The sequence below is a fragment of the Rhinoderma darwinii genome, chromosome 1, assembly GCF_050947455.1.
Source record: "Rhinoderma darwinii isolate aRhiDar2 chromosome 1, aRhiDar2.hap1, whole genome shotgun sequence".
Lineage (NCBI taxonomy): Eukaryota > Metazoa > Chordata > Amphibia > Anura > Rhinodermatidae > Rhinoderma > Rhinoderma darwinii.
Genome location: NC_134687.1, coordinates 24,632,944 through 24,658,827, shown reverse-complemented (window position 1 = coordinate 24,658,827; position 25,884 = coordinate 24,632,944). Strand labels below are relative to the sequence as shown.

The 25,884-nt window shown below is 44.3% G+C and overlaps 2 protein-coding genes across 3 annotated transcripts in view; one reads left to right on the top strand and one right to left on the bottom strand.

Moving 5' to 3' along the window:
- RNF103 (ring finger protein 103) lies at nucleotides 1-19,549 on the bottom strand. The gene is made up of 5 exons (XM_075856451.1): nucleotides 19,350-19,549; nucleotides 11,023-11,287; nucleotides 8,940-9,079; nucleotides 6,060-6,175; nucleotides 1-4,681 (listed from the first exon to the last, which is right to left on the bottom strand). Exons 2-5 carry the CDS (start codon nucleotides 11,246-11,248, stop codon nucleotides 3,157-3,159), a joined length of 2,007 nt encoding a protein of 668 aa, XP_075712566.1. The 5' UTR covers nucleotides 11,249-11,287; nucleotides 19,350-19,549; the 3' UTR covers nucleotides 1-3,156.
- Nucleotides 19,550-24,185: 4,636 nt separating this feature from the next.
- Nucleotides 24,186-25,884, top strand: part of RMND5A (required for meiotic nuclear division 5 homolog A) — a 33,755-nt gene continuing 32,056 nt past the window's right edge. Inside the window, exon 1 of one of the 2 annotated variants that reach the window (XM_075856433.1) lies at nucleotides 24,186-24,890. In XM_075856433.1, the coding sequence (XP_075712548.1) occupies nucleotides 24,749-24,890 (142 nt within the window). In that variant the 5' untranslated portion in view covers nucleotides 24,186-24,748. The remainder of the gene's footprint in view (nucleotides 24,891-25,884) is intronic. The other variant, XM_075856441.1, reaches the window with a different exon arrangement.

The following is a 25,884-nucleotide window of genomic DNA, read 5'->3' as shown; positions in this document are numbered from 1 at the left end:
TTAGAAAGTTGCAGAACTTTTCATTTATTTATTTTCACAGTTATCTTTATTTATATAAAACGGGAAAAACCACTAACTCTTTGGAGACACAGGGAATTTAAAGCTCCGTACCAGAACAATGGGAGCGCCAACCCCTCTAATTCGTTATTATGAGATTGAGGAGCACAAAATGTTATACCTATTTAGATGAATAAATATTAGACAATAGGTACAGTCTTAGGGCTCATTCAGACGAGCGCGATTCTCATCCGTGGTCTTGTTCGTTGAAACAACGCACAGAGCTATTGATTTCAATGGGGCCATTCACACATGTGTAGGTTTTCACGCGGCGAGTGTCCGTTGTGTGAAATCACTGCAAGACCCTTATTGGTGCGTTCTCGCCCATGTTAGTGGGTGATTGAAACCATGTCCAGCACAAGGATACACAACAGTGTACTGTCCGTGTTTTACGCGTCAATTAATTACATTGGGGAAAAAAAAAGTGCTTACGAATACGTGAAACACAAATGCCACTCGCAGAGCACACCGATGTAAACCGCTACGCACAGATTTTATGCGCATTTTTCACACGCGTTAATCTGTCACGCTCGTGTGAATGTAGTCTTAGGCTATATTCACACGAACGTAGCCCACCTCAGACATGAAAAACTGCTGTTTTGCATGTCCGAGGTGGACCCGTGCGGGACGTGTTGTCACGAATCCCCCACAGACTACAGTGTATGGAGGGATGCGTGACACAGTAAAATAGGACGTCCTATTTTTTTCAACGGAACGGGCGTTGAAACAACGGTCGTGTGAATGGCCCCATTGAAGTGCATGGGCCCGTGTGACGGCCATTGTTTTAATGGCCGTCACCCGGACGAGAGTCATGTTCGTGTGAATGAGCCCTTACAGACCGTAGCCCTATTGTTTAAACCAAGCACCTTATCACGTTCGATCTTCAGCTCCTGCTAAAACACATCAAGTTATACAATGACAGGTAAACCTGTAACTGCAGATTAACAAATAATCATCTGATTCAGCGTCTTGTCTCATTCACTAGTCCATAAAATACAATGGGAGAATCCATCCGCCTATTATGTTCTTGAAAAGGTTGTCTAGGTTAAAAAAAAATTATATAGTACATTAGAGAGAGAATTCTGAGTTAATAGAGGTGGGTCCTCTATTTAGGATCCTTATCACTTGTCCAGAGTGGAGAGCGGTTACAAAGAGCGTCTCCTGGTCTGGAGGACTTGTCCTATCCTGCATTGCGCAGACAACACATTGATACGAATGGACACTGTGTAATGCTTAATTTCCCCTGTGGTGGCGCTGCAGGGATATTAAACACTCAAGACCCTTTTAGATAGGCGAATGATCGGGAAAACGAGCGTTCATGCTAATGCTCATTCCAGATTATTGCCCTGTGTGCAACGATCAGCCGATTAACAAGCAAACACTCGTTCATCAGCTGATCTGCCTGTTTATGTGGCCAATAAACTGTGTAAACAGGGAGATGTGCCGCCAACATAGGGAAATGTATGGGGGCGAGTGATTGCAGTAATGATCGCTCGTCCTCATACGTTACTGATCATAGTTCCTTGTGAAAGGAGCAAACGAGCGCCAATCGACGAGCGATCTTGTTGATCGGCACTCGTTTTCACAGCTCATTTTGGTCCGTATAAAAGAATCCTGCCCCATAGATGACAGCTCTTTACTCGTGGCCCCAGCAGGGAGACACTTTATGATCAGTTTATTGTAAGGGACCCCTCTAACAAGTAGGGCTTGTCTAAAGCGAAGAACCCCTTTAAATTCATCAAAAATCTCAAACCTAAAAAAAAACAATCAAAAAAAAAAAAAAAAAAAAACACAAATTCATTCTAATACCCAACAAAGGCATGAACAGATTCGCAAATCTGCAAAACTTGAATTTCTCAAAATGCAGCGACTTGTCCATTCAAGAGAAGACATTATTTATGCATAGTCCGGAGTACTGATGGTGGTCCAGAGTATTTGTTTTAGTTCTCATGTTAGGATACTACCATGGTCAGAGGCCATTGTTATCAATATTTTTTATTTAATTTTTTAAATACCTTTTTGGGGTTATGGGACTTATTTCTGATGTAGCTATTAAAAAAAAAATTGGTGTACAAAAACACGTCCTCAGTTACCACATACTCCGTCCTCAACAACGTATGAGATGGCGATCAGTTACCTTGCTTGGTAGAGTATACCACTACAAACACATCTAGCAAATAAAGTATCCAAGGTACAAGAAATTCAGAAAAAAGTTTGCCTTTATTTATCACTTGTGCCATATGAGATCGTTGCATGCGTTGTAAAGGTTTTCATTTTTTTGGCCAGAAACAGCGCCACTCTTGTCTATGGGTAGAATTGCAGCAAAGTCCCAACCAAGTGAATTCTGCAATACCAGTCACAACCCATGTATAAGAGTGGCGCTGTATTCCCCCCCTCTTATCAACCAACCCCTTTAAGGCTGGAAAAAAGACCCTATTGATGACATTGGCATCTTTAAGTTTTTCTGTATTCCTACGTTCTTGGATCCTGTACTGCTATGTGTAGATACTCAATCTCATTTTATCTGGGACATTTTAGAGCTCTAAAAAAAAAAAAAAAAAAAAAAAAAAGTTTATACGGGTTAGAACCGAATATTTTGCCTTAAAAAACGTGAGGGAAAAAACGTAAACTGTAAACTAATAAATATTCGGATATTAAAATTTTGTAACTCATTCCCCTTTGAACATCAGAGCGGAAGACGGTTGAATTTTTATTAAAAAAAAATATATATATATATATATATGAAAAGGTTCAGACTTTCATTCCGTACCTTCACAATCGTTTGAAACACTGAGCATGGTAGAAATGAACAGTCAAAAATAAAAAAAATCAACAAAAATTTTCTTCTTCCTTCAATTTGGCAGATCCTTATTTTTAAAAATACACTGAAATAGGAATATAATTTGTGAAAATCATAGAAATATATATATTTTTTGCTTACATATGCATTTACACTTAACACGCAAGGCAAGAAAATGAATCAGGACATTAACATAAGGTGCATTAGTTCACTGTACTAAGACGTGACATCAAACCACTGAATTTTCTAACAGATACGAGCAGCTACAGGCCAGGAAGCTTCCAGTCACAAGGCAGATGCTAAGAGTGGGCAGGACGTGACAAAGACGACTGCTGAGTGAAAGGTTTCTTTTTATAGGATGCCCATCGACAAACCGGGCAGCAATGTCTACCTCCTACCAACCACATCACAATGCAATTTTGATGGAACACATGACCACACGGTAGACCCATAAGCAGAGAACCGTTTTCAAAATTCTCCAGACAAACAACACATTCTGTACAGTGCAACATGTTCTCGGGCCATGTGGACCAGTCCGGTTCCCGGTTGTCTTTAGTGCAGGACCCACTTGAACCAGCTTGTGCTTCTTCGCATGAGCAAGTCTGGTCAGCAGATTCTAACGTTGGCTTTTCTGGGCAACTAAAAGGAAGACTCCCGCAAGTCGCCCCTCTACACTGTTCAGTTTCGGAGTCACTGTCACTTTCTTGTGAACTTTCGGAGAGCTCTCCTTCTACGTGATGACTAGGACACCGAAATTGCCAGGTAGAGAGATTTTTTATGTAATCTGTGGGTATCAGAGGATGGAGCCATAAATCCGGAAATGCTAAACGCTCAAGGAAAAGTTCTGGATCTTCATCCCAATCGGAGTTGTTGGGAAACTGATGAAAAGAAGCAATTGGGTGGAACAAGTAACTGGTGTACCAGTCCCAAAGGCTGGACAACCACTCAAGATTATTAGCGTTGGCTTCATCGGCATTGTTGGTACTCCTCCGCCTTTTCTTTTCAAAGTAATCAATGAGCAACCCATGACCAAGATAAGTGCCTAGAAAGAGAGCCGGGTGAGAAGAATAGAACATCCAGTCGGTTCTTACCCATGAAGCTAAAGTGGTGGTGTTTGAGTACCGAAGTAGTTTCAGACTGTACTCATAAAAGCTATCAAGGTAAGGTAGCTGCAGAAAGCCTAAAACTGGTAACCAGGAAATAATAAGCAAGGAATTGTAAGTCCCCAAAGTGCTGATCAGGACCACAAATCTTTTGATGGTGGCTCCTTGAGTAATAAATAAGTCCATCCAAGCCATGAGGTTCACCAGAACCAAACTGAGCACAAACAAGTCATTGACTTCTGGCTGTAATGTGCGCAGAAAGGAATCCATGGCTCTTAGGGAAACATACTCCCCTGTATTATTCCCATATTTGTATATTCCCTCGGGAGTTTTCAAAACGTAAGATGGTGTTCTTGATATGCCGATTTCCGCCGTGTAACTTGTGTTATCCCAGTTTCCAACATTGACGAATATAAATTCTACTCTACCAGTAAACTGAACGCTCAGCGCAGAGAAGAAAGCTGGAGGCTGATCGAGATTTGCAAACAGGTAGAGCTTGACCTTGTACTGGTCGCTCCTGTTCCACTCCTCCTTTAGATGTTCGGAGTTGTAAATGGTTTTGACGCGTGAAGCGGCATGGGCAGTAATCCATTTGAAAATGTGCTCCGTTTCGATTTTACGGCCACTGTACTCTTTGAGCATGACTTTCCCCTTTGAAGTGTTGGTCTGGGGCACGGACATAATAAGCGTTGATCTTACCCATCCCCTCTTCCTGCAATACCTGGAAAGAGTAAAATAAAAGCCAAGTACATGAGGATCACCAGAGTAAAACTTAAGGGCTATTGCAAGTCACAAAGTATTTTTCCGTACTAACAAAGGGAGATTTATCAAGATTGGCGCAAATGAAGAGTGGAGGAGAAAACCAATAACTCACTGCTTATTATTTTTTCAAAAGGGCCTTTAATAAAAATAAAAAATAAAATGATGATAGAATTGGATTGAGTGCTATGGGCAATGGTTTCCCCACGGCCTGTATCTTTAAGGTGGAGGATTATCAGAGAAAGTTCCTCAAAAGAATGGAGTAACGAAAATATAACCAGTTTATGACATCATGACTTCTATTGTTCTCAATTACATAGTAATGATGGCAGGTGTACAGCGCTTTATTTCTAACACTTTCATATTAAAGGGTGACTAAACTTTTAACATGTCAGAAGTTTTGATTGGTTCAAGCCCCGAGACCCCCACTGAGCGCTAAAACAAAGCTGAAGTGCTAGTTTCTGATCAGCAGCGGCGTACGGTCTCAATAGAAAGTCTAGGAGCTGGTATACCGCTCGCTCGGCTTTCCTTGGAAAGAGGATCTGAAACAAAGCGGCTCAGCGCTTCTGCCGCTTCGTTTTAGTGATCGGTGACGGTCTCCGTGCTCGGACCTCCACGGATCAAAAGCTTCTGACATGTCATTATGACATGTTAAAACTTTTATGAAAGTACAGGCACAATTTAAAAGAGGACCTGTCACCTGTTTAGTAAAGCGCGGTCACGCTGTAGATGTCCGTGTAATTTGTATCCCAATCCGTTTTTTACTTTACGAGGTATGAGCTTCTTATTATGCTATACTAGCCAAAGGAGCGGTAACACGGAGGTTCCACTGGGAGCGGTGTCTGTGTTGGCTGTACAACGCTGTGCTGTCAGCATCATACAGCTTCACTCCCTTTCCCTACACAGCGTGATCTCATCTTCTAGATCACGCTGTGCCTGGATAGGCCATAAATGTCTGAAACAGGAAAACCCCTTTAAGACCTTATTCACATGGCCGGGTTCGTTCCGTGAGATACGGACCATATGTTGGCCGAATTTCCCAGAACAACCACAGTTCAGGGAGTCATACTCCTAGCATCCTAGTTATGTATGATGTAAGGTGTCCCTGCCTCACCACGGCAGTACTGTCCCATCCTGTATCCGGTTTTCAATACGGATGGTAATCCCGCGGGGAGGCAGTGACTCCGTGTCATGGATGACTAGGACGCTAGGCTTCCTGAACTCTCCTACGGTCTGTGAAATGCGTCTGACATGCTGTCCATATCTCAGACCGAACAGGGCCGTGTGAATAAGGCCTAACATGAATGAAAAAAAGCAAAGCACTACAATGAAGCACTCGCCTGGGATCACTGGAGCAGTTAAATGTTCCAGTCCGAATGCCAAATTTGGTCACTTTTTTCACCATCTTCTCCCAATGGACTTTACTTACGAGAGGACTCCTGTCATTTGCAACCACCTGCAGGTAAGGAGAGAGGTGCATTTCTAAATTATATAAAGAATTTTACAATGTACAAAGAAAATGTATATCCTGGTGCACTCCTGTGGCCATTTTACCTATCCGATCAGTAATGATCATGGTGTCCTCAAAAGCAAGAGGGGCCCGTTTAATCTTAAAAAGAGTCTCTGTCACCAGATTATAAGTGCCCTGTCTCCTACATAATCTGATCGGCGCTGTAATGTAGATAACAGCAGTGGTTTTTATTTTGAAAAACGATCATTTTTGAGGAAGTTATGAACCATTTTAGATTTAGTTTCTTAATGCCCAACTGGGCGTGTTTTTACTTTTGACCAAGTGGGTGTTGTAAAGAAGTGTATGAGGCTGACCAATCAGTGACCAATCAGTGACCAATCAGTGACACACTTCTCATTGTTGCAGCCCAGCTTCTTTCACTGCACAATCTCACTGTGCTGTGGATCATGCTGGGCTGGAACAATGTGAAGTGTATGACACTGATTGGTCACTGATTGGTCAGCCTCATACACTTCTTTACAACACCCACTTGGTCAAAAGTAAAACACGCCCAGTTGGGCATTAAGAAACTAAATCTAAAATGGTTCATAACTTGCTCAAAAATGATCGTTTTTCAAAATAAAAACCACTGCTGTTCTCTACATTACAGCGCCGATCAGATTATGTAGGAGATAGGGCACTTATAATCTGGTGACAGAGACTCTTTAACCCTTTCCCGCATTTGAATGTTTATGTACGCAGCAAGCAGCTTTTTCCAGGAATTTTCGCGACTTCAGAAAAACAACTTAGCAGAACTAAAAGCGCTATTCTTGCGGCCAAATCATCAAAAAGCTCAACGAAAACTCCCATTGACTTATAATGGGATCTGTTAGGAGTTTCCATTGTTTTGACGTGTGATGGATCCGGCACGGCATCTGTTATAAAGCGAATCCATGATACCAGTGTGAACGGAGCCTAATAAACATAGATTCCTCCCTCCCATTTGCCCGGTAGTGTAGTCCGGTAATACAGCAGGATGATAGGAGTGCACACAGAACCTTTCACCTAGAAACAAACCTGAGACAGAAGTCAACACTAGTCAGATATAACAAACAAAGGCAACGTAGACAAACAGGTTTACAGATTACTGCTGCAATATCGGTTATGTTGCCAAAACGTTACAGTTACTGCTTACAGGATCGTCCATGTAATACCACATTCCTCCTGCAGGGACCGCCGGGTCAATGGAGCATCTACGGGTAGTTTGGCGTATTCACTGGGAGCCATAGGCGGTTTCTGTCTATGGCTTCAATTGCACCTGCTGCATATAACTTTTTTTTTACCCCAGTGATATATTTGAAACGTGTTGTTTAACTGTGACATTAGTGACAGAAAGTAGCTAATTTCTGCTCCTACTTGCGTTTTAAAAAGATCGGTAGCGCGCCCCTATCCCCACCGTGCCATACCTACCGGTCCCCAATGCCGAGATCCACGCTGCCCCCCTCTTCCTCCTGTTCTGCCTCTAGCAACCACCAACGTTCTCCACTGGATCCTAGTGCATATGTGCGATGCATTCTTAAAGGGCCAGTGCCAAAATCTAGTTTCCCCAGACACCCTGATATCAAAGGATCTTCCTGCCCTGGACTCCTTCCCAGAGCAATTTGGTTCCCTTGAGTTCCTAGTTTATGCCTACAGTCTTGTTTTTGAATTCCTGTGTACCGACCTTTTGCCTGTTTTTGACCATCCGTGCCTGCCACCTGCCCTATTGCTACGTATTACCGTTACGAACTTCCGAAAGCATGCCCTGACCTTTAGCACTGCAGACCACTCGCTTCTGTTACGTCAGCCATCACCAAGGGAGGGTATACTGGGGGTAGCGACCTGGGGTTCCCCTGCAGCGAAGCCCAGATTCCTGAACTGAAATCTGAAGACCGGGGGTTCCCTTAGACTCTGCTCCCCGGAGAAGCCCCAAGTCAACTCCCTTGGTGACGAGGAGAGTCCATACCGCCCCCTGCTGGCCCTACTACAGCCCATTCCTCAGGCTTCATGACAAAATCAATATAGCTGGCCTGGAACTTAAAGTGGTTGCCCAGAAACCGGACAACTGATGACCTATCCACCAGATAGGTCATTAGTATAAGATCGGTGCAGGTCTGACACCAGGACCCCGCACCGATCAGCTGCTCCGGCTGCTTCCGGGCACTGGACGATATTGCCGATAGCTGGCTCCGGTCACTGAATAGCGACCGAGCTGCAGTATTCAAATTGCAGTTGAACAATTGGCTCTTGAAAAAACGGTGTGTGCCGTCCGAGACCCATTCGTGGAAAGATAGGACATGTTCTATCTTTCCATGGTTTGGAGAGTTGAATCCATTTTCATTGACCCGATTCACCCACTAAAGTGAACGGGTCCATGAAAACTATCAGGTGCCACTCGGATGCCGTGAAAAACAGGCCGAGCGGCACTCGGTCGTGTGCAAAAGCCCTTAAAAGTGATGTATCATGAAGAGAAGTCCGGTTTTTCTAACCAACGTCTGGCCACGTATTACAGGCCGGACATTCAGATAGATACATAGATGGGTAAGGTCTGCCAGAGAGGCTCCGAGCAGGGGACCCCCCTCAATGATGTCCATACGCCCTAATAGAGAATATGGGAAGGGGCGGTCTTCAGGAGACAATGGTTTCATAAATGTGTCTATATGGGAAGCACAATGTCCAGCAATTTGTCTGTCTTCAGTGATATATAGCATGCAGGAGTAGAACCAGTTACCTGCACCAGCCAGATGCCATCCTTTGTGTCTTCCACCAGCTCATAAAAGTGCATTTCTCCACTGAAGTTGGTGCTGGATTCGGCTTCGGAGGCTTCTTCTTCCTTTAAGGCAGAATACAACTCCCCTTCCATAAGATCTCCTGGTAATGACAGTCACAATAACGTCTCATGCATTTCCGCAACAAAACAATGACTACACTGAATACATTTTCAGATTAAAAAGAAAAACAAAAACCCCCGGATCTCATTTGATTGGGGTGTCCTAGCGTACGTATTGTTGTGTTCATTATTTCCTCTAAATAGGCTGAAAACTCTGTTTGGATTAATTTAATAAACTATCATTACAGGGATCGGAGCTCTGTTTTTCTGACACAATAAGTCTGCTTCCCCTTGACACACGCTAAAGAGGTTGTGCCATTTGGACAACCCCTGTCTACATGCATTACTAGGGCATATGGACATCACAGATTGGGGGTCCCCTGCTTTGGATCCCACTCTATTAGCAACAGCAATAAGTTCCCACTATGAAGAACTCTGTGTGACCATGCATTACGTGTTTGTCCATTTATCTAAATGCCCGCCATCCTTTTGAATGGCTCCATGTAATACTAGGTTTCCCCTGTGGTGGCCACTGCGGGTGAAACGTATAGCCAGTCGCATCTGCCGAGCCCGTTGCGGCTTTCACATTAAAAAGGTGTTGTCTGTAAGGAGATAACATCTTTAAATAGATTTTATAGACCTATAAATTACCCTTTATGATTAAAAAAAAAATGAAAAAAAAAAAACCCTTTGGATTTTTTTTCTTCATTGGGCCTCCAACTCTTTCTTTCTCACGTACGTGGTGATGTGTCCTCCAAGAGGACATCAGCACGCCGTGGCCAGGTCATCATTACGTACAAGAGGAAGCACGCTGTGGTGAGGAGTGGTGGAAGAAAGAAAATTAGTATACTGAAAAGTTCTTTTTTCTTTTATGTGTTCGAAAAAAGTCAAGATGTTTAGCTGATCATATTCTATGCCATAAAATCAGGAACAGGGCCCGAGCCATAATTCATTGAGAAATAACACGTAATAATTTACAACTAGCCATACAATGCAGGAAAAGGAACAGTAAGAATGACGCACGGCGCAGAAGTCAGGACTTCTTAATACACATCGGTCAACAAATCCACTACAAAACAATGCCCCTTCCCTCACCAATATGTCTCCAGCCCTACCCATGGTTGGCAGTGCCGTCCTGTTCTGCACTGACAGTGGGTGGAAGGACGGATCTTGCAGGGGGAATAATAGCAGCAAAAATAACAGATAACCATACAGTAAGGTGAAGACATGCAGGCCAGAGCTGGAGAACAGCAGTCGCAGCCCCTCCACCATCAGACACACGCACTATAAATATAGATTTCTTAAAAACATCCTTAAAGGGTTAAGGCAGCAGAGGCCGTGTGCCCCCCGAACAGCAGTAGAAGGTGGCTGCATGCAGCATTTGTCAGCTGGCATTGCTCCCCCACCAAGTGTGCCCTTTGCCCGATAGAGCACCAGCCAGTGTGCTCCCTGCCCCAGAGTCAGTCACAGTGTGTGACCCCCATACTGCACAAGCAAGTGTCCCAAAACTGAGCCAGCCATAGTGGCCCATATCCATACAGTGCAAGCCAGTGTCCCCCAGAGAGCGGCAGTCACCGTGTTTCTCCCCCATACTGCACAAGCCCTGGTGGACATCCCCATACTACACAAATCATAGTGGACCCCCGATTACTGGCACAGTGCTCCCCTCCCCATACCGCACAAGCACCAGTGCCCCCCCCCCTCATTACAGCCAGTGTTTACCCTCATACTGTGCCAGCCAGTGTCTTTTCCCCCATTGCAAGCCACTGTGCCCCTCCAGTGTCCCCTATACAATGCCAGCCACAATGTGCCACCTCCCCAATACAATACCAACCACAATGTGCCCCTATTGCCAGCCACAATATCAGGAAGAATCTGTTGACATGCATTACATACTTGACAGTGAAGAGCTGACCATCTAATCGTAGCGGTGACCAGACATGTACGAGACAATAAACAATAAGAACATTCTTAGTTCTGTCACCTGATTTCTCCACCAGTTCCCGGACATCTCTCTTCTCCGGCAGCCCGGAATACCCCAGCCCCCGACACTCCAGGATGGTCTTCAGCTGGCGAAAACTTAATTTCACGGGGTCCACGAGCTGGCTGGCAAAAATACCCGTCTCATACCACACTATGGTCTCGAAGAACCTTGCCAGGACGAAGAGGATGAGGAAGTAGATGAGGAGGAGGAATAGCTTCAGCCACATCTTGCCGGTCTTGAAGGATACAAGTCTATCTGCCCTGCCCTGCGGAATCGGAGACGGGTATAACTGGGGTCAATACAAATCAACCAGAGGACTTCACACCAGTCTACCATGATTTAATAAATGTCCTCCCCTGAGGCGGCAGAAATGTGTGAGGATTATACAGCGATTCACGTGTCATGAATAAGCAGTAGGAATGTAATAATAAGGCTACAGGGTAAACAACGCCGTACAGATCAGATCTACATAACCAGTCCAGTAACTTTGGATATACTTTGTTTACACATTATGCGCTGATCCTGAGCCACAGGAGGTTTTCTTCTGTCAGGAGCTAAACTCAGAATTCTGCTGGTATCCTATTCCCAGGGAGCAGTGCATTGTGGGAGTGGATATGACAGTGAACGTTCAGCTGTCCAGTCGTATGTCTCATGACAGGGTGGAGTCCGCTGTCTGTTTCCAAGGGCAACCAGCACATTTCTGAAAGCAGCTTTGGAGAAAATAACTTTATTCACGTAGGTCATATTCATACGGATGTTGTTTGGGCGCAGTCCGTACATAGGAGTTAACCCCTTAATGACCGTCAATAGCCCTGGGTCAAAAAAATATATATATATATAAAGAGCCTATAAGAGTGAAGAGAGTTGTAGCCGTTTTACCAGCATATGCCGCATGGGGAAAAAAACAACCATGATGGTTTTTGGGATTTGTTTTTATGCCGTTCGCTGCACGGTATGAATAACGTGTTAACTTTATTCTGCGACTTGTTAGGATTGCAGCCATACCATATGGAGCTGCTTATTGTTTTGTTTTTTTACATTTTTGTCCAATACAAACACTTTGTTTTTACTTTAGACTATTTTTTATTTAAAAAAACGTCATAACTTTTTTTTTATTTTTTAGTCCCACTAGGGGACTTGAACTTGCTGCATTGCAATGGATTATGTCTGCCATTGTATCACGGATAGGAATAAAGTAATGGCCAGCCTGAAGGCTCCACCAGAAGGAGCAGGTCCCTGGACAGAACTATCACCATGTTCTTATCGTGTCCTCCTTTCTTTTTAGATTGTAAGCTCTTATGGGCAGAGATGACTCGGATACGGTTTCTTCTTTTGTTTTATTTATTTTACTTGTTTGTTACGTCCCTAATTGTAAAGCGCTGTGGAATACGTTGCCGCTAAAGATTATTATGATTAAATGGCCAGGATTGGAATTCTCTCTCTACTGGTCGTTACCACGGGATGTCCAGCTTAAGTTACAGCTGACACATGCGAGTAAATTATGGGCAGAGCTCCTGAACCCGCGCTATCACGGAGCCATCAATTTCCACCTGTGCCGTAAATGTGGAACAGTGTAGGAAGGGGTTAATTTATGCCTGAAAATTGTCATAAATACACTGATAAATGTCTCCAGTGATCTCTAAATCCCCTGCTTCCCTTTACACTGTAAATAATAAAACTGAGGCTGTCTGCAGCCACCACAAGGGGGAGCTCAGTGCATATGGATTTATACGGCTAGTATCGAACTCAATGTGAGCAGTAAAAATCTCTATGCCCTGAGCTCTCTCTAGTGGTGGTTGGAGAAAAATACTAAAATTGTGTGTTGTGAAGTAGAAGCAGCAATGCAGTGTTGGTCCTCTTCCACAATGGGCCCATAACAGTGGCATGGTCTGCTCTATGGAAGTTATGCCACGGAAGTACCCCGAAACTTATTGATGTGTGCCAGTACCCCATACAAAGCATCCGTAGCACCTCCCTTGTCAGCCCCCGTCCTGCAGCTATGCCCCAGGGTAATGTAATGCAGGTGTCCTATCCACACAGCTGCACGGATGTTACATAAGTCATTTCTGATCCTCAACATCAACACTGGTTTCCGGCTGGAGTAATGTGTGTGTTCAGGTATCGGAGACGTATGAACCCCTAGAAAACTTCATGTGACCGCACTGCGCTGGCCGCCTCTCATATCACGTGACAAAACTTGTTTAATCAGAAACCATAGGGAAGGAAGGAAGGAAGGAAGGAAGGAAGGAAGGAAGGAAGGAAGGAAGGAAGGAAGGAAGGAAGGAAGGAAGGAAGGAAGGAAGGAAGGAAGGAAGGAAGGAAGGAAGGATGGAAGGAAGGATGGATGGATGGATGGATGGATGGATGGATGGATGGATGGATGGATAGAAAGAAAGAAAGAAAGAAGGGGGCAAATATTATTCTAAGGGATTTGTAGCTTTAACCCTAATGTAAGTGAAGACAACCCCTGCCCATATTCCCTATGAGGGATGCCCTCTATGAGCCAGGACTGAGCCACTCTGGCAACTCGACAGGTCCACGTGCAACGTAATACCACATTAAATGTCTGGCTCGCCATAGGTTTCCATCAGAACCCGGATCGACGTCAGTTTGTAGTAATCTATACGGAGACAACAACATTAACCTCTTCCCGACCAGAACTGTATGTCTTGGACAGGAAGGGGGGGGGGGAAATACGGAGAGGGTGACCAGCTGAGATGGCTTCATACTCAGCGGGTATCGGCGGCTTGTTACAGCCGACACCATTCTGTGACGGTCAGGATCAGAGATAACCCAGATCCCAGCTGTTTAGCCACTTAGATGCAGTGATCAATAGCAACCGCATCACTACCCGATGCGATCACGGGTAGTGATGATGGTTGTCATGGCAGTCTGGGGGCCTAATTAAGACCGTCAGGTCTGCCATCCTTCTGTCGATAGTAAAGGGGTTTCCCCATCAGGGACATTTATGACATATTCACAGGATATGCCATAAATGTCAGATAGATGCGGGTCCCACCTCTGGGACCTGCACCTATCTCTAGAACGGGGCCCCCTGAACCCCATTCTACTGCTCTTTGTTGTGGCTGAAGCGTGTGATTTCCGACCATGAATTACGAAAACAGCGGAGCTCGCATGCTACGCGGCTTCCATAACTGCCATTCACTACTATGGGACTTACGGAAACAGCGTCGCTCAGCGAGTTACTGTTTTCTTCTTCATGGTCGGGTTCCAGATGCGTCAGCCGGAGCACAGAGCAGTAGAACAGGGTTTAGGGGGATCCCTCTCTAGAGACCAGAGGTGGGACCCGCATCTATCTGACATTTATGACCTATCCTGTGGATGTGTCATAAACATCCCTGATGGGAAAACCCTTTTAAGCCCTGATCTGGTGAACATCACAATATAATATAATACAATACATAACTATCACAGTATATTGTGCCAGTGATCCAATTATTGCTAGATCAAGTTTGCTGGGGGGACTAAGAACAGTTAAAGTTTTTAATAATGTACAAAAAATACAAAACATTAAAAAAAGTTTACAAAAAAGAACAAATTTTCCCCCTAAACTAACGTAAAGAAATAAACATAAATGGCCATGTCCGTAAGTCGGAACAATTACAGTAGAACATTATTTAACCCACGCAGTGAACGTAGTAAAAAAAAATATAAAAATAAAAAACTGCAGAATCATTTAGTCACCTCATCTCCCACAAAATCAAGTGGATCAAAAAGTCTCATGAACCCCAAAACGGTAACAATAAAAACTACAGCTCGCCCCTCAAAAAATAATCCCTCACACAAATCCATCCACAGAGAGATAAATAAAAAAAAAAGTTACGGCTCCCAGAATACGATACAAAATAAATTTGTAAACCTTAAAAAAAAAATAAAAAAAATAAAAAAAAATGTAATTAAATTTGATATGGCAGAAATTATACTGACCCGCAGAATAAAACTAACATGTCATGTTTACCGCGGAATGCCGTAAAAGCAAAACCCAAAAATATTGGAGGAATCACATTTTTTTTTCCCTTTCCACCCCACCCCAGTAAATTATATGGTACAATCAACAGTGGCAATACAATCTACAACTTGTCTTTTAAACAATAATCCCGCATACGGCTATATCGACAGTAACATAAAGTTATGGTCTTTTGAAGGTGGGGAGGAAAAAAACAAGAACGAAAAATGGAAAAAAAGCTGTGTAGGGAAGGGGTTAATACTGGCATGGTGTGGTCGCGGTCAAGCGGTTTTATCCCTACTCTTATGTCGGCACGTGTCATGTCTGACTGGTTGCTAAGGACACAATGCCTAACGACCACAATCTTTTCAAAGGGGTTCAGGCAGCTCATGCCTAGCAACCAGTCCGTCTCCGATTGTACAATTCAAGAGCAAATGATAATCATAGATATTAGATACAGTGGATAGATATAGATGTGGGGCCCTTTCTATCTATCTATCTATCTATCTACTCATATCTACTGTATATCTATCTATCTCATATCTATCTATCCTATTATATCTACTTATCTAATATCCATCCTCTCATATCTACTGTATCTCATATCCATCCTCTCATATCTACTGTATCTGATATCTATCCTCTCATATCTACTGTATCTCATATCCATCCTCTCATATCTACTGTACCTAATATTCATCCTCTCATATCTACTGTATCTGATATCTATCCTCTCATATCCATCCTCTCATATCTACTGTATCTAATATCCATCCTCTCATATCTACTGTATCTCATATCTATCCTCATATCTACTGTACCTGATATCTATCCTCTCATATCTACTGTATCTAATATCTATCCTCATATCTACTGTATCTAATATCCATCCTCTCATTTCTACTGTATCTCATATCTATCCTCTCATATCTACTGTACCTAATATTCATCCTCTCATATCTACTGTATCTGATATCTATCCTCTCATATCCATCCTCTCATATCTACTGTATCTATTATCCATCCTCTCATATCTACTGTATCTCATATCTATCCTCTCATATCTACTGTATCTCATATCTATCCTCTCATATCTACTGTATCTGATATCTATCCTTTCATATCTACTGTATCTATCTAGCTATCCTATTATATCTATCTACTGTATCTCATATCCATCCTCTCATATCTACTGTATCTCATATCCATCCTCTCATATCTACTGTATCTCATATCCATCCTCTCATATCTACTGTATCTCATATCCATCCTCTCATATCTACTGTATCTCATATCCATCCTCTCATATCTACTGTATCTCATATCCATCTATCCTCATATCTACTGTATCTCATATCCATCCTCTCATATCTACTGTATCTGATATCTATCCTCTCATATCTACTGTACCTATTATCCATCCTCTCATATCTACTGTATCTAATATCTATCCTTTCATATCTACTGTACCTATCTAGCTATCCTATTATATCTATCTACTGTATCTCATATCCATCCTCTCATATCTACTGTATCTCATATCCATCCTCTCATATCTACTGTATCTCATATCCATCCTCTCATATCTACTGTATCTCATATCCATCCTCTCATATCTACTGTATCTCATATCCATCCTCTCATATCTACTGTATCTCATATCCATCCTCTCATATCTACTGTATCTCATATCCATCCTCTCATATCTACTGTATCTCATATTCATCTATCCTCATATCTACTGTATCTAATATCTATCCTCTCATATCTACTGTATCTCATATCTATCCTCTCATATCTACTGTACCTGATATCTATCCTCATATACTGTAACGGATATCTATCCTCACATATCTACTGTACCTATCTAGCTATCCTATTATATCTGTCTACTGTATCTATTATCCATCCTCTCATATCTACTGTATCTAATATCTATCCTTTCATATCTACTGTACCTATCTAGCTATCCTATTATATCTATCTACTGTATCTCATATCCATCCTCTCATATCTACTGTATCTCATATCCATCCTCTCATATCTACTGTATCTCATATCCATCCTCTCATATCTACTGTATCTCATATCCATCCTCTCATATCTACTGTATCTAATATCCATCCTCTCATATCTACTGTATCTAATATCCATCCTCTCATATCTACTTATCTAATATCCATCTATCCTCATATCTACTATATCTATCTATACTCTCAGCTATTGTACCTAATATCTATCCTCATATCTACTGTATCTATTATCCATCCTCTCATATCTACTGTACCTGATATCTATCCTCTCATATCTACTGTATCTATTATCCATCCTCTCATATCTACTGTATCTCATATCCATCCTCTCATATCTACTGTATCTAATATTCATCCTCTCATCTACTGTATCTAATATCCATCCTCTCATATCTACTGTATCTGATATCTATCCTCTCATATCTACTGTATCTCATATCTATCCTCTCATATCTACTGTATCTCATATCTATCCTCTCATATCTACTGTATCTCATATCTACTGTATCTAATATTCATCTATCCTCTCATATCTACTGTATCTAATATTCATCTATCCTCATATCTACTGTATCTAATATCTATCCTCTCATATCTACTGTATCTAATATCTATCCTCTCATATCTACTGTATCTAATATTCATCTATCCTCATATCTACTGCATTGACGGCTTCATTCACATCTGCGTCACGGTCCCGTTCTGGCGTTCCGTCTGAGCTTCCCGTAAGAACAGAGCCCTGACTGAAACAAAAGGGAAACCATAGGTTTCCGTTTGAATCACCATTGATTTCAATTGTGACAGATCGGGTGCAAATGTTTTCCGTTTGGCACGGTTTTACAAGGGATCCGTCCTTTTGACGGAATGAATAGCGCAGTCGACTACGGTAATTCCGTCAAAACGATGGTACTCAGGCTAATATCCATCTACCCATCTATTTAATATCCACCATCTCTCATATCGGTCTCATAATCTCTCATATTTATCTATCGTGCAAGGAGCAGCTTTATTGGACGCATACAACACAACTAAATACTAATATTTGAGGGTTCCAGCAGCCCGTCCCCCGGCACCCATCCTCCGCTTCCTCTTTTCTGACAGGTTTGAGTTTCGGGGGTGCAGCTTAAATTTGATAAAAACACGAACAACAATTTCTCTGCCAGGTCAGACCACGCGCACATTATAGAAGGGCTTTATAAAGGGCCTTACAAAACAAACCTCAAATTTTCTGAACGTCAAATATAATATCCTCCAAACATCTCCCAGCATTCCTTGCATGTAAAAGAATGGCGCTGAACGTCACCTTCATGAAGCCTTTAGTGACCAATTTTCATATTGGTCACTAAAAAAGGGGGCGCGTCTTTTAAGAAGTGGCACTGCGCACAACGGACCTGCCGTTTTTCATGCAGAAAGGTAAAGTCTGGGGTATTCCTCAATCGGAGTGTGCCATCTTGGGGTATATGGTGCCCGCATGCTACTCTGCAATTACTCCTGGTAATGTCCCCCAATGTAGCACACTATAAGGCTACATTCACACGAGCGTATCAGATTCATGCGCGTCAGTGTGTGGCGTTATGCATCAGTGTGTGGCGTTATGCATCAGTGTGTGGCGTTATGCATCAGTGTGTGGCGTTATGCATCAGTGTGCTCTGCAATAGGCATGCGTTATTCACGCACTCGCAAAGAACAATTATTTTCAATAGAATTGAAGCGCAAATCACGCACCCGTTGACTTCAATAGGCGCGCAGGTGCGTGATAACGCACCAATATAGGACATGCAGTGATCACGCAGCGGACGCTAAATCAATGGGTCCGTGTGCTGCGCGTGATTTCCATGCGCAGCACACGGACGCTATTCAATGGGGGGGGGGGGGGGGTGGAGGATGTGCCGATGACGTGTCAAGACTGGATACAATTGTTGTAAACTCTCAGCTGTGAGACATGTTAAGGCAACCCAGGCTTTTATTCACTTGAAGCAAGCAGAGATGTTGAAAATGGCGCTGAATTGACACACATAGTATATTAGAAAGTTGCAGAGCATGGCATTAGACAATATTTAAGCTTTAATTACATCACGACATAATTTTCTATGTCGCCTAATGCAAACAATCAACATAGCGAAAAACACACTGACGCAAAAAGATCGCAACAACCGTATCCCTGGAACACAATCATTGTCCCTATGGTGGGAGGGGAGGAGGGGCACGGACAATTATTATATATAATAACACAGGACAGCTCCAGTACTGGGGGGGGCAGCTGTCCCAAAACAGTCGGAATACTCCTAGAGTTGTATAGGTAGCCTCACCCTGCCCACACCCCCTACCTCATCGACGGCAGGAAGGCGAGGTCGCTCAGGCGCTGCAGTGCAGGACTCCCACGTCCATCGCCGGGTTCTCCGCTGTCACGGAAGATGTTTACCGGACTGCAATCAGCTGAGCAACAAGACAGCAGTGACGTCACCGCGACCTCCGCCCCCGGCTGCGTGTATATAGCTCTGTGTGTGTGCGTGTGTGTGTTTGGGGGGCGGAGACTGACCATAGAGAGCGGTTTAAGAGCGGGATAGACAGGAGGTACCATAGAGATGGTGAAACATTGCTAGACCAGACATAGTGACTCACAGATAAATGTAGCGCCACTATGGTGTGATGCTGTAACTGCTTGTGCGTTGCAGATTGATGATGATGATATTGATGATGATATTGTTTCAGAGCATGTTACTGGTTGCATGTTGCAGTGCAGCATTTATAAGGGTATGCTCACTCGCAGAAGTAAAAACGGCTGAAAATTACGACGCTATTTTCAGTAGTTTTTGAAGCTAAAAACGTTTTTAGAGGCGTTTTTTTGGAGCCGTTTTTGGAGCTGTTTTTCCATTGACACAATGAAAAACAGGTCCAAAAACAGCTGAAGAAGTGACATGCTTTTTTTATGCGCCGTTTTAAATTTTTTTTAAAAACTCTCCCTGAATTCAGTAAGCAGGATATTTGTTGGCATTTGGCTGCCGTTTTGTTAAGTGTATTTCAAGTTTTTTTTTGCCCCGAAATACACCTGAAAACACAGCGTGTGAACATACCCTTACAGCTTACACTATGAGGCCTCATGCACACGAATGTATTTTTTTCCTCCCGTAAATACTGGCGTAAATACGGGTCCTTTGTCACACGTATTCGACCCGTATTTCACCAGTATTTACCCTGCACTAATCGGCAGCCCCTTCTCTCGATCAGTGCTGGATAGAGAGAAGGGGCAGCCCTTTCGGGTAGAGTTTCCTCAGCGATTGAAAGTAAAAGAAGTTGTCTTGGTGACGCGTCCCTCTTTTGACATCCAGTCCGACCTCCCTGGATGACGCGGCAGTCCATGTGACCGCTGCAGCCTGTGATTGGCCTGTGATTGGCTGCAGCGGTCACATGGACTGAAACGTCATCCCGGGAGGCCGGACTGGAGGAAGAAGCAGGGAGTTCTGGGTAAGTTAACTTTTAATACTATTAACTCCAGCGGTAGTCACTGTCCCGGGTCCTGAAAGAGTTACTGCCGATCAGTTAACTCTTTCAGCACCCTGGACAGTGACTATCCCCTGACGTCACCTAGCGACGCTCCCATAATTACGGGAGCCCCATAGACTTCTATGGGCCTGCCCGTGCCATAATTACGGCCTGAAATAGGACATGTTCCATATTTTTCAACGGCACGGGCACCTTCCCGTAAGCAAACAGGAAGTTACCCGTGGCCAATAGAAGTCTATGGGCTTGTAATTACGGGCCGTAATTGCGGCTTATAATTACGGGCGTTTTTACGTTCATGTGCATGAGGCCTCCATGCTCCTTTTTACGCAGTGTTTATATGCGCCGTTTTTTAAAACATCGGCGTAAAAAAACGCCTTGTCTGAATATAACGCCATGTTTCCCATTGATTTCAATGGGCAGATGTTTGTAGGTGTTCAGCTACCGGTTTTTCAGGCGTATTTCGAGGTGTTTACGTCCCGAAATAGGCCTGAAAACTCTGCGCGTGAACATACCCTAACATGCTCATCTGAATGGACCCTTAGGCTCCATTTCGCCGCTGCGGTTGTAGTGCGGTTAAAAACGCATGCAAAAAAATGTATCTGTTTTTTGATGCAGCCGTGTTGCCCGATTGCAATCCAATAATAAATGTCTCACATCTTGCATGCTCGCACGTTCTTCACCATTCATTTTTATTGGAGCGCAGCTGTTACTTGCGCTAAAAAGTCAACAGCAACCTTCACACCCTAGTTACATAGAGACACATACATTTAGGGAGATTTATCAATGCAGTAACATCTGATTGGCATAATCGTACTAATAAGAATGGCGCACCATCCAGGAGTCCCGCGGCATATTTTTATTTTTTTTCAATAACCAATAAACTTTATTAAAATGTACAGAACAAATACCGTTTCGGAGGCATATTTATTACTGACAGATATTTAATATGTTCTGTAGAAGGGGTCATGGCCGTCCAGTCGTACAAAAAGCGACCAGTTTGTGTAAGCGTCGCTCCACGGGTGCTCCCGTGTTGGCATATACAGCATAAATACGTACCGACTCGCCAACTCTCCCAGATTGTCCAGTAGACATGTTTCACAAATTGATGTGAGCTAATGAACCATTAAGTGTCCGGTGGGCGTTCTTTTATCTGTGAAGTGTCCTGCGTTATCAGCGGCAACCGCTCCCAAATCCCGCCGCTCCTAACGGATGTCTCCTCGCTCATCCGACGTGCTTTCCAGGAGACGTCAATGAGGAGCAGGGGAGTTTGGAAGGGGGGCCGCCGATAACTCAGGACACTTCACAGGTGAGAGAACTCCTACTGGACACTTAAAAGGTTTATTCTGAGTGCAGGGAAAAATCGGGCGAAGAGCTGGAGATGTGTTAAAATAATAACATTTCTAAAACTCACCTGAAAAATCCCTGCCACGCCCGATCCCAATTTGAGTACCGCTTTCCAGTTGAAAACTACCATGTGATAACGCCAGGTCATAGTGGTGTTATGTCCATAGTTACGTAAAGTCACATGACCGCGTCATCCAGCCATTACTATGGGGTGTTACATCCTCTGTGGTTGAATCGTTGTGATGTCCTGCAGCGATTGGCCGATTTTTCCACTTGATGTTTTGTCACTATTGACGCAACGTCTCTAAGGCTTTGCGTACGTCACGTTTTTGGAATACATTTTGTCGTAGTCTATGACGTTATTCCATCCTGAAAAAAAAAAGGATACCGTCAAATACCAGCCCGACGGTGGCAAAAAGGACACTTTTTTGGCCTCCGTCGGGCTAATGAAGCCCTATGGACTTATTTAGCGTGTAAGGCCTCATGCACACGACCGTGAAAAATCTCCGTAATTGCGGACCGCAATACTGTCTGCAATTACGGACCCGCCCGGTTCTATTGGCCGCAGACACCTTTCTGTATTGTTACCGTAGGGAGTCTGTGCCGCGGAACCGTGCCGGGAACTATGGAGCATGTTCTATTTTTCGTTTTTTACGGGCCGTGCGCCCATACTTTGTATCGGAGCACGGCATGGCCTCAGTCTTGAATTTTCCTGACATACATACTAAATGTAGGGCCAAAACGTAGTGTGCACAGAGCCTAAGGCCTAGTGTTTCCACAGTCTCTTAGGCCTCATGCACACGACCGTATTTTTTCCCACCCGTAAATACTGGCGTAAATACGGGTCCGGTGTCACACGTATTCAACCCGTTTTGCACCAGTATTTACGGACCCGTGCCCATAAATATGGGTCCGGTGTCACCCGTATTCCACCCGTATTTACGGGCACGTTTTTGGCTGCAAAATAGCACTGCACTAATCGGCAGCCCCTTCTCTCTATCAGTGCAGGATAGAGAGAAGGGACAGCCCTTTCTGTAATAAAAGTAAAAGAAATTCATACTTACCCGGCCGTTGTCTTGGTGACGCGTCCCTCTCTTCACATCCGGCCCGACCTCCCTGGATGACGCGGCAGTCCATGTGACCCCTGCAGCCTGTGATTGACCTGTGATTGGCTGCAGCGGTCACATGGGCTGAAACGTCATCCAGGGATGTCGGGCCGGATGTCGAGAGGGACACGTCACCAAGGCAACGGCCGGGAGACCGGACTGGAGGAAGCAGGAAGTTCTCGGTAAGTATGAACGCCTTTTATTTTATTTTTTTACAGGTTACTCTATATTCTGATCGGAATTCACTGTCCAGGGTGCTGAAAGAGTTACTGCCGATCAGTTAACTCTTTCAGCACCCTGGACAGTGACTATTTACTGACGTCGCCTAGCAACGCTGCCGTAATGACGGGTGCACACATGTAGCCACCCGTCATTACGGGAGCTCCATAGACTTCTATGGGCTGTCCGTGCCGTTATTACGGCCTGAAATAGGACATGTTCTATCTTTTTCAACGGCACGGGCACGGGAAAACGGGAAGGTACCCGTGGCCAATAGACGTCTATGAGCCCGTTATTACGGGTCGTAATTACGACCCGTAATAACGGGAGTTTTTACGGTCGTGTGCATGAGGCCTAAGCAACACGGAGTAGGAGAATTTTAACGGTAGGTACAACAGAGGTGACAACTTCTGAGGGAGCGGTAGTGATGGCCTTATTAGTGGTCACCGAGCTTTCCCAGACAGTTATAACTAAAAAACTGGATGAAATTTAAGAGAAAAAACAATCACAACAAAAAAAGTCAAAAAAATAACGCACACTTCATATACTCTCCTCATCATGACAATATATAGCATATCGTAAAACTATGAGGAATATACCAACGGGTGTTTCAAAATAATTATTAAAATAAGTACAAACATTTCTAAATGTGTCTATTTGTTCATACATTTTTACGATTTAAATCAATACTATATAAGTTTATATATCCCTAATAACTTTCCCCTAGAAATAAATAAATGGTTTGGTCCATCTAGATTAGCCTGGTTCTTTAGGGGTTAATGTCCGGACAAGTTTCGGGGACAGCCAATCAAAACTCAGACATGCGTCTTGTTTCTCAGATGGTATGACGCGGGTGGCAGCTCCGAAGCCCAGCCCAGCAACAACAGCCGACACCCGGATGTAAAAAAAAAAAAAGGATGCAATCATAACTACGGGTAGGGGGAAGCAGAGCTGACGTAATAAGATGGAATGTTCCATTAGTTGGTGTCTCAGTGATGGGGAGTTTGAGGAGGAGGTGTTTACTTTTGCCGGGAACTAAGTACCGTAGGATTACTATAACTACCTGAAACGTTTAGTCAACTTCTAAGCGGTGACTGTAAAAAGCAGAACTCTGGACAGTAGTAGTTCTACGAAAATTCCAGTTGACAGTTACTTAAAACCTCCCCATGTTGCGCAGTGGTTCAGTCCCGGTAAAACAGGTCAACGATGAGCTCCGTTAAAAACAAAAACAAGCGGTTCTGACGTAGAACTCCCGGTTATTGGGTCGTAAGAGCGAATCTATCCCGGTAACGGAGCTGTTACAGTGAAAACATCGGTTGTAAAGTGTCATCGTTCGATCAGACCGGTCACCGATTAAGACAGAAAGGCCGACGACTCATCAGACCGCGGACGTCTATCCTCCACCACAGGTCGCATTGGCGGGGGCCGCTCCGGCCCGGGCCGAGGAGCTGCTTCTACTGCTGTCTGAGGAAGAGGAGGCCCCGGGGCCGCCCCCCCGCCGCCCTGTGTTACCGGGCCCCCCAGCGCCCTCCTCCTCAGGCCATTTCGGGGACATGGATCAGTGTGTGACGGTGGAGCGGGAGCTGGAGAAGGTGCTGCAGAAGTTCGGGGGATATGGGCAGCACTGTGAGAGGAGCCTGGAGGAGCTGATCGAGTATGCCGGGGGGCTGAGGAGGGAGATCCTACAGGCCGCCGGTAAGAAAGGGTTAAGAGGTGGGAATCCCCTCCTAGTGCTATCAGGGGGGCAACCAATATGGCCGCCTGTGCATCTACCACTTAGGTTGTCACCAGACTGTATTCCGCAGATTTTACGCTACGTGGGATCCCGGCCTAAGGCCCTGTTCACATCAGCGTTGGATTTCCGAGGGGAATCAATAGCGCAGTCGACCGCGCTGTTGATTTCGTCATTAAAACGGAAACCATTATCAATGTTTCCGTCGCCGTTGATATAAATGGTGACGGAAACGGAAGCTGTGGTTTCAGTTTGACGTTCCGTTGCGGGCTTCACCCGACGGAAACCCCGGAACGGAAAGCCAACGCTGATGTGAACAGTCCCTTAGCCTGGCGTCTGAAATGCAATTTTTAACCCCTTGGTGACATCCGACGTACAGATGTGCGCTGTCCCATTCCGGCTTTTGAACCGCCCAGATGCCGCAGTCCGTGGTGAACCTGTCATATGAGCGGTTATACCGAGCCCCCCCCCCCACCATAAACCACGCTCATTGGTGACGTAAGTATTCCCTCCGGCCCCGTAGTGTCTGGTTCTTGGTCCTGTGGGCTGGAAATGCTTACACCACCAATAAGGGTTGTTCAGCGATGGCGGCTACTCCCTCTTCTCCGCGATGCCTGAGCTCCGTCTCGTCCGGGTGTAGTATGACGTCATCGGCGCATGCGCAGTACTGCCGTGAACGTGAAGGGTGGACTGCGCATTCGCCGATTTATGAAGCAGAGCCAGGTGTGTTCAGGAGACTACGGAGTCAGGTGTGAACTCGGCTATTAGACTGCCTGGCCCCTGTCAACCAATGCCAGAAGAGAGGGAGGGGGGATTGGACTGGGGAAAGAAGACAGAACGTTTTGGAGAAACGGTGACGCCCTCGTTGCTCCAGAATGCTCATTTGCATATATTGAATAAAACGATTGTGAAAAAGGTAATAAACGTTAGATTCAGGAGAGCCTACACTATGTTGCT

Excerpts from the sequence above, each read along its gene's own strand:
- RNF103 (XM_075856451.1), bottom strand. The coding sequence starts at position 11,248 with ATGTGGCTGAAGCTATTCCTCCTCCTCATCTACTTCCTCATCCTCTTC. Across the intron at positions 6,176-8,939 it reads ATGGCATCTGGCTGGTGCAG|GTGGTTGCAAATGACAGGAG; the intron begins GTAACTGGTTCT and ends CCTTACCTGCAG. Across the intron at positions 4,682-6,059 it reads AACTGCTCCAGTGATCCCAG|GTATTGCAGGAAGAGGGGAT; the intron begins GCGAGTGCTTCA and ends TACTCTTTCCAG.